We start from the raw sequence: 16,145 nt of genomic DNA, 5'->3' as shown, positions 1-16,145 counted from the left end.
TTAGCAGCAATCACATGGACTCTTTAAATTATAATACATTCATAACACCGCTTTACATTACAGTAGTTTAAACACCTTAATAAAAATGTATTTTTAAATAAAGAAGAAAAATGATTATAAATCATATTTGATGTAGAGAAGTAATTTCCATCAACATAAAAATCCAAAAGTAAGAAAATAAGGAACTACATTTACTTGTTTTATAATTTATATTCTATATAGAGGGAGAATATCTTAGTAATTTATCTGTAAATGCTATATAGAGGGGCAATATCTTAGTAATTTATCTATAAAATAGAGAAATTACTCGATTCATTCAAGGTGACCCGAGAAACATTCCTAGACGCTCTTGTCATCTAGTATCGAAATATATAGCAGAGAATTGCAAATTTGACACCAGTCACGTCTATGCCAAGTTTTAAACGGATTAGAGTAAAGGCATTAAAATTCATCATCATTAATTGATTCTCGAATCAATCAATTATAAATTATCAATATTTCTCATTTTTTTAACATCCTATGTTTAAATTGAAATCTTTCCAATAATATATTAAATTTAAAAATTTTATATTTGGAAATATTCCAAAATTTTGTTCCAGTGACTTAAACTGTATCGAATATACTTTTAAAAATTACTTATAAGTCACGAATAAACACTTTAATTATGTAATTTAAACTGAAAAAATTTCATTGCAGATGTATAAATTTTGCAAAAGTGTCGATTCTATTGATTATTTTCATTAATTTACTCTATTATCTGTGGATTAAAACCTTTTAAATGAATTTCAAAAGAACTAAATTATAAATTTGCATTTCTGCAGGCCATTATAATACGACTACATAGTATTTTGGCCAACTAAACTAAGATAAATTATATTAGCTTCTAACGAATCGCACTTTATGAACTTATATAGAATAATGACAGAAGTACAGAAGTACTTTTTTAGGATAGCCAAATGAAATTAATGTAAATATTTGGGAAAGTTATTAGGAAATTAATTCGACTCACAATAAAACTAGAATGAGAAATATCTGAATACAATAAACTCAAATATCTATTAAGTTTATATAAGTAGATATAAAGATAATTATGTAAGTTAGGAAACTAATCTATACAATTCATACAAGCATATATTCTATACTGAACGGCAATGGCAGACATTTTACCAAGTTGACCTGTAACAGAAGACTTAAAGCTAAATCGATGAACTATGTTGATATATTAATAACTTTACAGAATTTATATATATAGATTAAAATTGCAGCAGTGTGNTAAATTTTAATTTTTTAAACTAATCATGATGAATACGTTATGTAATTTTAGAAGATTCATGAAGAGATGCAATAAAAATTATTCATTTTTTTTAATAAGATTCTAAATATATTATATACCCGTCCGAATACGAAACATACTTAATAAATTTCTACACTCTAAATTGGTTTTGTTTAGGAGGCAGAAATGATAGATCTGAGAAAGGGAAAAGACCTTGGCAAATACTAAAAACACTTCTGCCAACCATTTTCTCTTTCTTTTGATTTTTGAATGAAGATATTCAGAATGAAAAATCTGTTAATACAAACTAAATTTTATCAGTTTCATTCATAGTATTTCTTCTTAAAACATCTGATAATTACAGAAATACAGAATATCCTATAATTATTCTCCTTAAAAGAAAGCGTGAACTTATATCAGTTTAATAAACGATAAAGAAGAATTTTTCGAAGATTCTTCCAGAAAATGGTAAATATTAAATGTGGTAATATGGTAAGTATTACTTTTTATGTATAAAGTTGTGAATAAAATTTGAATTGATGTGTTTTGAAGTGTTCTAAATAATCACTAGTCCATATTCAATGCGTCATATTTAGTTAAATTGATTTAAAATATTAGTGAAAAGCAAATGAATAAATGCACTCACCAACTAATCCATCTTTCATTCTTTTTAAAAAACAAGGTTCTTCCAATCCCGAAGGTGCGACAATACTCGCATTTAAAGTCTTTAAATCTTTTTCGGTACAATTAATCGACACTTCACTGGAATGCATAACGGATACTTGACTTCGTTTTCGTCCTTCACCTAAAAATTTATTATCTTCTTTTTTAATCAAGTTCTTATAAAAACATTTTAAATTTCTAATTATATATAACAATTTAGGCAGTCTAAACTTTAAATATAGTTTTACGACATTATAAGCAGCTGTAAAAGACCGAGAAATAGTTGAGAACTGTTTCGGAATGGAATCTGTAATGTAATGCACAGTGTAGCCAGGAAGCAACATAGTTAAAAAAATGGAAAAAACATTTTGAAAGCCATTTTCTTGAATCTACGGTAGTAAAACTGCTTCTTCTCTTCACTAACTTCAATCTTGGCACCATTTCTATAGATGGAATTCGCTAAGTTATGCATTTTTCCCTTTCCACAAACTTTTTTAGACGTTCATACTCATTTCTATTCTAGTGGAAAGTCACGTAATTTGGCCCTCCCACTTAAAATGAATCATGCATTTTAAATCTAGAGTATTGATGTGTTCTGACGAGAGTTTAAAGACTTGCAATATTACTAAATGTTATGGATTATTTTTTAGCATATGTGAAAAACAAATGAAATAACTTTCAAACACTTGTGAAATTTTAATTGTAAAATTTATAAATATAAATACATAAATATTTAAAATATTTTGAAATAAAACTTTAATACCTCATTATCCATACAGATTCTATGCAATTTTACTATTATTTTTTGTAAACGAGACAATTTATTGTTTTTATTTAATGTTCTGTCGTTGCTACAATTAATTTTAAATATTATTGGCATATATTAATACTGTAAATATAATAAATAATAATATAATCGAATAGTGCTATTGGTTCTTTTTTTGTTTGTTTCTCGTAAGATAGCTGCGCTACGCATCATATGATGCCTTTTGCCACGATGTAAGGCAGTGATGAGCAATCTTTTCGGGATGAGAGCCGCATAAATTTTTTCTTATGGAGTTGCAGGCCTGTTGAATAACAATATATTCCCTAATCGCCAGTAGGCTATATACTAAAATGCTAATATGCTAATGGTATGCACACTAGTACTGTAATATATACCAGTAGTTTATTCTTATCTTTTTACTGGTCAAGTTTAGTTTCAATGTTCTTCGTTATGAATATTAGAGGGTCAGAGGGTAAAAGGTTATAAGTCAAAAATATCAATATATTTTCAGAAACTAAAAATAACTTTATAGTTCACATTTTAGAATAATATTATGTTGTTTTTTTTTGTTTATGCATATGAAAATGATGGAAATTATTTTGTCTAGGACGTTACTGTGATAAACATAAAAGTACATTATATTTAGTGACGACTTAACTTCAATAAACTCATAATCGATAAAAAGTTACTTATGCCCTTTTGCCCTCTGACCGTCGAATTAGGGTTGCGTAATGGCACGAAGCAGAAAACTAGAAAATAAATTTGCGTTGACGAAGCCCTGGACCTGCGTATTAAGACCTCGCGGGTCCATGGGTTGCTCACGACTGGCATAGAGATGAGCAAAACGAACAAAGGTCATGCACGCTCTTTCTGAAATAAATAAATACAATAAAAAGCATAAAATAATTATGCTTTTTTATTAATATAAAACAAGGACAAAATCAGCGAATAAAACAAAGTTTATAATGAGTGTATAGGGTGACACTTAAACATGAGTTTTATCCAGAGGCAAAAGAGATATTTCCAGCATTGGTTAGAGTAAGTTAAGTCAGTGGTTTTCATCCGGGTACAATGAAATTTAGTGGTGAGCAGTGCCATAACATTTCTTACGTATATTACTAAATATACGAAAAGTGCAATAATCCTAATAAAGAAGCAGGTCGCAACTATGAAAGAAAGGCTGAAAACAGTGGGTTAGGTTGTGGACTGTAGCTAATACAAATACGGAGAATATTAGGTCTCCATAACATGCACCGCCATCTGCAACCACAACATGCAGGAGATTCAGCACAGCGATTTGAGTGGTGGAACATGACGTTAAATTTATAGCACGACGAACCACTCCTTCGGCATATTTGATGGGAATCGTCACCATCTGCGCCACTGAGCAGTACATTTTCGAACACGCATGCGACATTGAGTACGTTTTACCGTAAGCGTTTGGTGCGGGAATTGAGATGAGCAGCTTCTCGGTCCGGTATTCATTGACGGTACCCCGAATAGTGACCGATATGTGTATAGTCCTAACACGGCGGTGGACGAATAGTTCGATGATTTGCCATTGACACAATTACGGCAGATTTACCGGTACGATGGCGTGCCACCCCATTCATCATGGATGGCATCCATCCATGGACATCCATCATGTATAAGCTCATATTCAGTAAGAACAAATTAATTATATATTCAAAATATTGATAATATTCAGAAAATTAAAAATTAGTATTAAACTTCGATTTCCATTATTCTAAATGCGGAAACTTGATTTTTGCTTTTATACCAGACATTTCAAAATAAAGGAGCTTCTTCTATTCTGCTAAACGTAGGTAGAAATTTGTGTAAATGACGGACAAATCACATTCTTATCAACGTAGTTAAGACAGTCATTTATATTTAAATTCGAATTTACTTCAAATTTTACATTGCCTATTGGAACTTACGAATTGTTTATTATATATATAAAATGGATAATACTGTATTCGTTTATATTTTGTAAATAACATAAATAGAAATTATCAAGTTTCTTATTCTAAAGACTTAAATTATTGTACAAAATGTATTTTAAATGTTTACGAAATTTTGAAAGCGTCAAAATGTTATAATTTAAAAATTCATGAACTTATAATTGAAAAAAATATTCAGTTTAAAATTTCAATTTTTAATTAACAATCAAAATGTATTCTTTCAATTCAAACTTTAATTGGACATAAAACGTTTAATTATCTATTAATAGTGTAAAAAATAATTTATGACATGTTTGATAATTTAGATTTACATTGGGGATATCAAATTATGCAGTTGTTTAAAGGATTAAGTATTAAAGAGAAAAAATAAATAAAATTATTAATTACAATTTTAATAAATAAATATAAGTTAAACTGTATTTTTTATATAAGCAGGTTATATTATTTAAATATATTAAGAAAATTCAGCTAAAAAGTTAAAAATTTATGGATGTAAGTGTAATGTAAATAAATAAAGTGTTTGTTTGAGCGCGATTACACATTGTAAAATGTCAAAGGCTATTCTAGAATAAAATTGGATTAAACTGTTGTTAAAATTTGATTCTAATGCTCTAGAGAAGATTACGCAATTTTCTTAATTTCTATTTTTACCGACCTGCAATTTTAACTGTGAACGGACTGTCCTTGATATGTTTTCCATCAAATTTCACAGATACTTTATATTCTCCTGGAGCCGGAGGTATGTAAGACACGCTGACGCTTCCGTCTTTATTATCGTGACAATTAACCTCTGATTTTGTAGGTCCATCGACGTAAACCGATAAATTGGCTATAGGAAATGAAATGAATACAAAATTTCAGTATATATATTTTTATTTAAACTCATTTAATAAGAAAATATTTTACTTACTACCCCCTCTTGTATAAACGATAAAATTACAGGGATCTCCAGCATTACCACGTGCCAGGCCTTCGCCACAAGCGGTGACGTAACCGGAAGAAATATTGTCGATGTGAAATTTATAAGGACTTCCTGTAAATATGTGCAAATATTGAAAACTTTATAATGAGAAATTTAAAATTATATACTTTGCTACGCGAAAATATCTTTGTTTTATAAATTAGTATCTTTTTGCTTTATCATTTGTATCTTCTGGAGTATCTTTTAGACGCTTTCATTCACATTTTAGAACGGTAAACAGTCGTAAGATTAAGCACGGCAACAAAAGAACGAAGTTATAAAGACGGAAACAAGACAAGAATTAATCGTCCTTGCCAAATAGAACAAAGGACTGTTTCTCTTTGTAGAATAAAAAACAAATATCTTTACAGCTAACCGCTTTCGTTAAATATAAACAATGACATGTTGGAATTTTAACTTTAATCCGATGCCGTGTTTCCCGTTGTCGAAATAAATCTTTAATTTTACGACTAAATGACATTTAAATTAATTAACGTGCTGTTTTTACATTAATTATTATTATATATAGAAAAATTTACCTTGTACATGTTCGTGATTATACTTGATGTGGAGTTCGTGAACACCTTCTACTTTAGGATCGTACTTAATACTAACTGTGCCATCCCTATTGTCCGTTATAATTGGTTTATCCGATTTCTTCGATGGCATTTTAACCTTTAAAGTAGAAAATATAAATTAAATTATCATAGATATAATGCTTTAAAAATACATTAATCTTAATAAAATAAACTTTTAATGTTAAGGTATAAGCGCTCGAAAGTTTATTTTTTCTTCATTCAAAATATATTTATTTTATCAAGATTCAGCAATTTTCTTATAAATATTCGCCAGAACAAGACGTTCTCAGTCCACGCACTCAAATATCCTTATATAAATAATTTAGCACATTTTATATATATTTATAGTTTATAATCAATTTTATATGCTGAAAAAAATTCTAAAATTAATTCGAAACTTAATATTTCGTAAATCACGTAATTATACCTCGCTGTATTAATATTTCAATAAGTATTTTAGCTGTTAAAACTAATTTTTATGTATATATGACTATTTAGAATGGTACTAGAGAATAAAAACAAAATAATTTACGACGTTTCACGTTTATAAGTACATAAACAGCTTGCAAATTTGTAAATTTTCGAAGGAAATTACAATATTTAATAAACCTTTTACAAATTATGGCACTTTAAGTAAGTCACTTGAACGAAGTGAATCAATCTGTATTTAAGTATGAGGTAAAAAAAAAAGAAGAATATTTACTAAACTTTGCCAAGATTCATTTCTAAGTAGAACTAATAAAGATGATTCTTCTTTAGGAAATTCTATTTCGCGTATTTTAGAAATTAGTGTTTCGACACAGATCGTATGAATCGCCATTAGCACGAAATATCATTTGGCAACCAATTTGACATTCTATCTACGGTAATGCTTACTAGTGAATGTGGGTGTCATATAACGAAAAATACGAATATTGGTTCATGAATGACAAGATGACGGATTGGTTCCAAAAGAAGAATCTTTTAAAAAAAATATCTACGGTTTCAAACGAGGAAGATTTTTTCTGATTTCACTTTAAATTTGACATACCATCCAGGTTTTAAAAACTAATTAACAACCTTTGGAATGTGTTTATATAAGAAAAAAAATGCGGTTTTGGATATCAGTTGACTTTTATATTTTATATATAAAAAAACTAGTCTTATTTGGTAGTAGGAAAACTTTTCCAAATTTTTGTGATTTTTATCAAAATTACTTGGATTCTTTCTTAAAATATGGATGTTTTTTCATCCAAATTTCTCGTCTTATTTCTTGTCCTATTTTAATACTTATAACTTAATAGGAGATTAAAATACGTTATTATAATTTTTAAATGTAACCAAACTTCATTTAACTTTTATAGAAAATAGGTAATTTCATTTTAGGTTTTCAATTTAAATAATGTACTTTCTAAAGATAATAATCCACTCATTAATTGATTTATAGAAATAACCTTAATTATTTCTGGTAACATGCTACATTTAAAGCTTAAAAATAATATTTTAAAGTATTCTATTTAATATGCTTAGAATAATTGTAGTTTAAAATGTTTGAAATTCGATTAAAGGCAATCAATAATCATTCATCACGTTCTCGGTAATCTAGAAGTTCTCTGGCAAAGTTGACAATGTCGCGTATCGTGGATCATCACTTGAAGTGATAAATGTTTACTCGGGTGATTTATGCTCATCATATAAGTTATCCAGATGTTCCTTTTCTCGCCTGAACTGATACCGAAAACAGATTTCTTAGCCTTATTTAGCAGCAATCACATGGACTCTTTAAATTATAATACATTCATAACACCGCTTTACATTACAGTAGTTTAAACACCTTAATAAAAATGTATTTTTAAATAAAGAAGAAAAATGATTATAAATCATATTTGATGTAGAGAAGTAATTTCCATCAACATAAAAATCCAAAAGTAAGAAAATAAGGAACTACATTTACTTGTTTTATAATTTATATTCTATATAGAGGGAGAATATCTTAGTAATTTATCTGTAAATGCTATATAGAGGGGCAATATCTTAGTAATTTATCTATAAAATAGAGAAATTACTCGATTCATTCAAGGTGACCCGAGAAACATTCCTAGACGCTCTTGTCATCTAGTATCGAAATATATAGCAGAGAATTGCAAATTTGACACCAGTCACGTCTATGCCAAGTTTTAAACGGATTAGAGTAAAGGCATTAAAATTCATCATCATTAATTGATTCTCGAATCAATCAATTATAAATTATCAATATTTCTCATTTTTTTAACATCCTATGTTTAAATTGAAATCTTTCCAATAATATATTAAATTTAAAAATTTTATATTTGGAAATATTCCAAAATTTTGTTCCAGTGACTTAAACTGTATCGAATATACTTTTAAAAATTACTTATAAGTCACGAATAAACACTTTAATTATGTAATTTAAACTGAAAAAATTTCATTGCAGATGTATAAATTTTGCAAAAGTGTCGATTCTATTGATTATTTTCATTAATTTACTCTATTATCTGTGGATTAAAACCTTTTAAATGAATTTCAAAAGAACTAAATTATAAATTTGCATTTCTGCAGGCCATTATAATACGACTACATAGTATTTTGGCCAACTAAACTAAGATAAATTATATTAGCTTCTAACGAATCGCACTTTATGAACTTATATAGAATAATGACAGAAGTACAGAAGTACTTTTTTAGGATAGCCAAATGAAATTAATGTAAATATTTGGGAAAGTTATTAGGAAATTAATTCGACTCACAATAAAACTAGAATGAGAAATATCTGAATACAATAAACTCAAATATCTATTAAGTTTATATAAGTAGATATAAAGATAATTATGTAAGTTAGGAAACTAATCTATACAATTCATACAAGCATATATTCTATACTGAACGGCAATGGCAGACATTTTACCAAGTTGACCTGTAACAGAAGACTTAAAGCTAAATCGATGAACTATGTTGATATATTAATAACTTTACAGAATTTATATATATAGATTAAAATTGCAGCAGTGTGATATAGAAATAGGAAAATATCCAGTCAGTAAACCCTTAAAATAATGAAATTATATTCAAACATGATAAAGTTATAACTAAATAAAAATTTAGCTCTTAAAATTATAAAATGTTCTGAAATTAATTGAATAATATACATTTAATATAGTTATATAATAGTTACTAATAAGTATTCTATAATTTATTTTTTTATTAACTTGTTAAATTTTCTTATAAATATAACCATGCAAAACATAAAAATGTTAATAAAAATAGACATAGATTATTTTTTAATGGTTTTTCAGAACTATATTTATAGATTTATATGATTGAAATAACAGTTTTGTGTTACCATTTTAAGCTATATTTTTAGTTAAATTTTATTAAATTATAATGTAACGTAAAATTTCTATGGTGTATTATACATTGCAAAATAAACTGTTTCAGTCAGTTTTATAAGGAAAAACCAATGCTAAGATAATTACTTTTATAATATTAAATTTTTAACATAAAGTGAATGCATAAAATTTTAACCACGAATATGATAAAATTATATATATAAATTTAAAACATCTGTTAAACATCTTTATTAAGCGAATCTGAGTAGAAACGATAAGAAAGATAGATATCATTCGTCAGGATGGAGAAAATTGTATCAGTTGGCATACATACTTCAAACTTTGGTCGTCCTCTATATTTGGCATGTAAAGGTGTGGTTTAGATGCTTTAAAACACTTTGAGTTTTAAAGTATATCATGGCTAAGTTCCTAACGGGTAATATTATATCTTAATATTTTCCGAGAGTACGTCGCTACAAGGTCTGTGTCGTGAGCCATGAACTAAAGGGGAAATTAAAAAGAGGAAAATTGATACTAGCTGAATGAGTTTTTTTGAAGAAAAAAATTACTGCAAAATACATGTTCACTGAGTTACATTCTATTTATAGTTTGTTTATGATATGTCATTTCCGGGAGGATTTGTAACAATTTTTTTCTTCTCTCGCTCTTGGTTTCTTACCGCATTTAACCTGAAGTTAATGATCCTATTTTTCACTGTTTGCACCGTTAAGCTAAGTTAATACCACGATAAATCATTGTCTTGCTTTCGAATGCATCTTTTTTGAAATGTGAATATTTCGGGTATGTTAAGATCATATTTTCTCCCTAATTCAGGAAATGAAAGGTCGAAACCTTTCATTTCCTGAATTAGGGGGGAAATACGTATCAAGTGATTTTTAGAAAGTTCATAAAAGTATATTTTCTGCCTGCTATCCTTATTTACATTACATTAAATAAGTTGTGTTAATTATCAATTGATTTCCAAAATTCTGTTTATAAACTCGTGTTAATTATTGAAAATAAACGAATAAAGAATTTGAAAAATTTATATATTAAACCGTTTTTATTGCTGAAATGTTATAGCTGGAGAAGGAAGAAAGAACTTAAAATTGGGGGAAAATAAACAATACAACTTGAACGACGTTTATACCACTTCGCTGAGCAAGGTTTAAACAATAAAAATTCAGAGAAACAAATAAGTGAACAGGATTATATAGTCAAGTTGTTTATTTTGGCAACAAGCCGGATATTTTTAAACGTTCGATATATTCCCCTCCTATCTTAAGTATTTTTCTCTTTAAATTGGAATTGTTAACTTACAGAGTTATCTTGTCACGATTGTACCTATTCAAGATTCCTATTTATATCTTTCATTCAGCAGTTAACGGGTCAATGAATTGTAATTCTGTTGTGTTAACATCTCTACTACTATCACTTAACAACAAAAATGATATAATGACTGAACTAAAGATGACATTTTTTTACTCGACAACTGCTTTTAAAATATTTTAAAATTATTTTTCTTTAAAAGATATAACAGTTAAAAATATAGTTGCATTCAGTAGGGAAAGACGTGTTTTAGGAGATGTCGGACATCATTGTCATAAAACATTAAATTTTTTTAAAAGGCGACGCGTTTCTTTTCAAATGCTGAAAAGTTAATTTTAGATGTCGCCGTCTAAACATAGTGTAACGAAAAGGATGTAATAAATATACTAGTTTCAGTCTTCTCGAGTGACGTTCAAAAATTTGTTTGGCAGGTTTTATTTCCATTGGCTAAATTTTTTAAGATCTCTGCCTTAAATACATTGAAAATTATAGAGATTTATCTAAATAAAATTAAATTTAAGTAGTTTTAAAATGTGCTTTTGATGTTCTATAAAAGTTTAATAGAACAATTTTAGATGTTTATATGCTTTCATCTTAACATTAAACTAGAATATTAAAATAATGATAATTAAAAAATAAGTTTTAAATCATCTAGGCATAAATATTTAATTCGTTTTACTAATGTTTTTTAAAGCAGTGATAAAAAATAACCGGTTAAACTTCATTGAGTAAATAGTGGATTATCAAATATCCTGCATAATATACAAGAATTTGGCATGAAATCTTTAAACGTTCTATTATTTTGTGATGCATCAATCACTGCCATCCATGCCAGTTTTTCTAAATTTTCGGCACACTTCTGTTCGCGAAAAACAAGAAAGTCGTTGTTGAAATGTAAAAAGCAAAATCATTCCTTCACTTGTGTCTTAAACAATCCAGCCAAGTGTATTCTCGACACTTAAACTGGAATAGATTACCAGTTGAGTTGCCATTTTAATTAATCTCTTTGAATTATGAAATATATCCTATCAACAAAGTCTAGTTTAACAAGATAATTGTAGCCAGAAAAATGTTTTCGTTCTGTCTGCATTTCGTCTTAATTTTTGGCAAAAACAGTTAATGAATGAGCTTCGTCAGCAAACGTTCTACCGTTCCGAATTCAGTGCTTAAGAGGAAGAGGAAAGATTTTTATATTGGAAATTATGACAAGAAATGGTTGCAAAAAGAACATTGAAGAAGTCTACGTTTATTAAATGTATATAAAAGATGATTTTTATTATAAAAAATTATTTCGCAAAGTCAAATTGATTAAAATATCTCGTTTAATCGATGCTAATTAGAAACGAAAGAAATTTCGTGGAATAAAGATATAAAATTTGCTAAATCTGACTTAGATATTTATTTAAAAAATGCTTCTTTCAAATGCAATCAAAGTAGTGTATATAAGAAAAATTATTTTCAAAATGAAGTCAAATAACTAAACAATTTTAAAGATAAACATACTTACAAGCTTCTGGAATAATCCTAGTCAATAGACAGAGTTATTGATTTACACCAAACCTCTTCACGGCACAATCACAAACAGCACCCCGAGACCTTTGAGAACTGGGTATGGCATAAGACAACTGACACCTTTTTCCCAGGCATCTTTCTCCATTGCCAGTTAAAGTCTGATTGGATAAGTTAATGTGGGGGTGCTTTCCATTTATGGTTTTAGCAAACTGAAGTTAATTTTGAAGCGTACAGTACATCCTACAATTCATTGCAATCTTCAATTCGCTTTCTACACGTTTCAATCTATATCACCAAATAAAACAAAAATAATCATTGATAATATTTATTATATTATTGTAAGAAAATGATAAAAATTTTGCATTTTTTCTTAATATTTCATTATTTTTCATGTTAAATTTTTATATTTCCAACATTTTTTATAACTGTATAATAATAAAGTTATATTTTATTATTTATTGAGAAGAAAGCTTCATTTAAATCTTGAATAAGTGCCAAAATCATCGTTTGAAATATATTCTTACTTACATTCCTCATTTCAGATTTCATTACTGTTAACGTAGAAATGCACTTTTTTCTAAAAAAGAAAAAAAATTACAAATTTTACAGTTAACAAATTTGGAATCGTATTAATTAAGTTGATATAAAATATCGAGTAGCGTTAAATTGCTTTAATACTGTAGCATCAGCTAAAAGCACTGTCATTTCCCATCAGTGCAAACGGAAATAGTGTTTCTTCACCTTTGATTTTCCCAAGAAAATTTCAATGAGATCGTAATTTTTCGCCAGTCTAATTGATTGTTTAAAGCGATCACTCCCAATGGATGGATCACTTCAGATAATGGCTTTTGTTTATTTAAATCCAGAGAACAGAAGAAAGAAATAGATGAATAAGGAATGTTGATTACAATAGCAATAAAGAAATTAACTCAAATTATAATCGAATTTTAAATTTAATTTTGAGTGGACGAAATACTTAGAACGATAAACAAAATGCTTATCCAGAACTTGCTATATTTTATTTGTAAGAAATGCAAATGAAAACATAATAAATAAATTTGATATAATGTAAAATAAAAATATAAATTTTTTTGAAATGATCAAGCTGTTGTGATTCATCATAATTACGATTCCAGAGTCTGAAATTCAAAGTGTGATTACGATTATATNATCATAGGATGATTTTTACATAATATTTATCAGAAAATGTATCTTAACTACTGTTATTTTATGAAAGAAACCACGTTATTTGTGTAGTTCTTTTAACAAAATGCTACTGGAAAAATTTTAATCGATCATAAGATTACGAGTTTCAAACATCGTAAAAACTTGAATAATTTACAGTTATTCTTCTTGTCTATAAATATAGTTTGTATATCCATTTAAAAGGTAAGTAAGGATTACTTAAACGTAGTTTTATCCATTTAATCTTATTTGGAGTTAAATAAATGCGTTTGTTTGTCGAATGAATACAAATAAAGGCAAACGCATTTATTCGATTTGCTTGTCATGTTCAACAAATTCTCCGATTCCTCATCTAAAATATTATTGTAAAATAAATTTTTTATATAAAATTCATCTTAAACAGTCGATTTCAACGATAAATTAAATTATTAGTCACAAACATGCCAATATTTAGAACATTGAAAAATCATATCTCTATCATACCACTTGCTTCGTACAGTACTGTACTGTACATACATAGGGTGACCCAAAAGTTAGTTAACCAATTTACGAAGATTAAATTTCTATCTTACTCGAACACTGAGATAATTAATTATATATTTTTTAAAACCATGCTTCTATAATTTCGTAAAGGAAAACACATTATTCTAAACTTACTTTACTAGAATGTTTCCAATTACACACTGGAACGCTTAAAGGAAGGCGTGGTTAACTGACTTTTGAGCTATATATGTATACGTTAAGCAGTCTTTTAAAGGTGACTAGATCTTTGTACGTTTTGAATGATTGTGTATAAAATGAAAGTTTACGACAGAAACTACGTTTTTCTTCTAAGAAATCGATCGTTATTAAATTCCATTAAAAATATTTAAAAATTCTAATAAAAAACAAAATGCAAATTTATTGTTTAAATTACAAGTAAATATCGTTTAGTTTCCTTAATTAATTAGAATCTTTAAAGTATAATCTATCGTTTTATTAGAATTTTTCTTTCGGTTGAGATAGTGCACACTTTTACGTCAATTTGACGTCATTTTTCAACTTGTTCATTGTAAAACTGGGGAGATGACGTCAAATTGACGTTGTAATGTACACTTTCTGGGGGAAACAAACGAGTAAAGAATTTTCATCAGATTTAAATCAAAATTAGTATAATTTATCTCTGGATTAAAACTATGAGAAATTACCTTAGAAGATTTAATTTTTTTATATAAGTTGATATATTTCATATATCTCGCATAGTAATTTATTTGTATCTTTTAATTATTTTGAAAAATCATATTTTTATGTATGGAGTTTTTAGTATATTTTCTAAAAGGTCAGAATGATTTCGAATATTTTTATTTTCTGTCTATGCAATTTTTTTTCTTTGTAGTTTCTTTCTTACTTCGCTTGCTTTCTAGGAATTAACTTCTCAGATTTCCTCTTTGTCACTTGCTATTAGGTCTTGGAGAATTTGAGCTTCTGTAATTTTCCTTAGGGTCAACGAATTTGTCGAAAAAATTCTAACTATTAAACTTTTAATTTAAATCATTAGGTTTAAATTAAAGGCAAATGTTTTGGACTTGAATTAAATATTATTCTTCTTTCTAACTTCGTAGGGAGGTGGTTATTTAATACAATGGTTCGATACCTATTCAGCAGGAGTGTCTTTATTGTGTTCAGCATTATTCGAAGCAATTGGAGTAGCTTGGATTTACGGTAAGTATATTGTTAATACCACTTACCATCTAAGCTAAATTTTTCTATTTCTAAATAAACATATATAATTTCATTATGCTGGATTAGGATTCACAAATAATTGATCAATGTTAGGTTTTAAACCAGATTTATAATAAGATATCTTTAATCCAAAATGTCTTATTTTCATAACAAGAAAAGTATATTATCTGTCGATAGATCCTAACTTGTAACGTTTGTTATAGTATATAGGCCTATATAAAATAAATAAATTATAAAATGAAAGGAATCTTAATTCTAAATTATTGAGAAGTTTTAGATGAATAAAAATTACAAAATATCAAGTTAAAATATCAAGCAATAAATTTAATCAGAATTGAATCTCATTAGTCTTTAATTATCAAATTGAATATGCGATTTTCAGTAGTGTAATTAGGGAGGGTCCAAGGAGACCGAATCCCTCCTTGTCTATGTAAATGAATAAATGAAGAACAATGAAATAAGTACAGGAAGAAGATTTGTATGTGATAAACGCACTTATATACACGCATATAAGAGTTTACTCTTCATCCACAGCACTACTAACAGCGCTGCATTTACCACTGTGTACCACTGTTTTGTGGAACAGGAGTAAATGTAGGTTTTCACGTTTTAACTCAACCACCCAATACAGGTTTTAGTTACACTACTGACGAGTTTTGTAAATTTAACTTCTTCCATTTTCTTTATATTTTTTAATATTTAAATTGTTTTATGGATTTTTTTTCAGGTTTGGACTCATTTTCAGCCAATATTGAAGAAATGTTAGGTTTTAAACCAGGTTTATTTTGGAGACTTTGTTGGAAATTTATCAGTCCTCTATTTTTAGTGGTAAGTAAAATAATAAAATATATTTCTTAATAATTATT

General features: G+C 27.6%; 1 protein-coding gene across 1 annotated transcript; it reads right to left on the bottom strand.

Moving 5' to 3' along the window:
• Positions 1 to 1,858: 1,858 nt before the first annotated feature.
• Positions 1,859 to 12,604, bottom strand: LOC111636057 (filamin-A-like). Its single transcript, XM_023381216.1, has 5 exons — positions 12,368 to 12,604; positions 6,167 to 6,302; positions 5,577 to 5,699; positions 5,322 to 5,495; positions 1,859 to 2,078 (listed from the first exon to the last, which is right to left on the bottom strand). The coding sequence occupies exons 2-5, from the start codon at positions 6,294 to 6,296 to the stop codon at positions 1,888 to 1,890; spliced, it is 618 nt and encodes a 205-aa protein (XP_023236984.1). The 5' UTR covers positions 6,297 to 6,302; positions 12,368 to 12,604; the 3' UTR covers positions 1,859 to 1,887.
• Positions 12,605 to 16,145: the final 3,541 nt, after the last annotated feature.

Source organism: Centruroides sculpturatus, unplaced genomic scaffold (genome assembly GCF_000671375.1).
Source record: "Centruroides sculpturatus isolate CEXI.00-Female unplaced genomic scaffold, Cexi_2.0 scaffold1009, whole genome shotgun sequence".
NCBI lineage: Eukaryota > Metazoa > Arthropoda > Arachnida > Scorpiones > Buthidae > Centruroides > Centruroides sculpturatus.
Note: the sequence above shows the minus strand (reverse complement) of the source record. Positions and strands in the feature narration are given on the sequence as shown.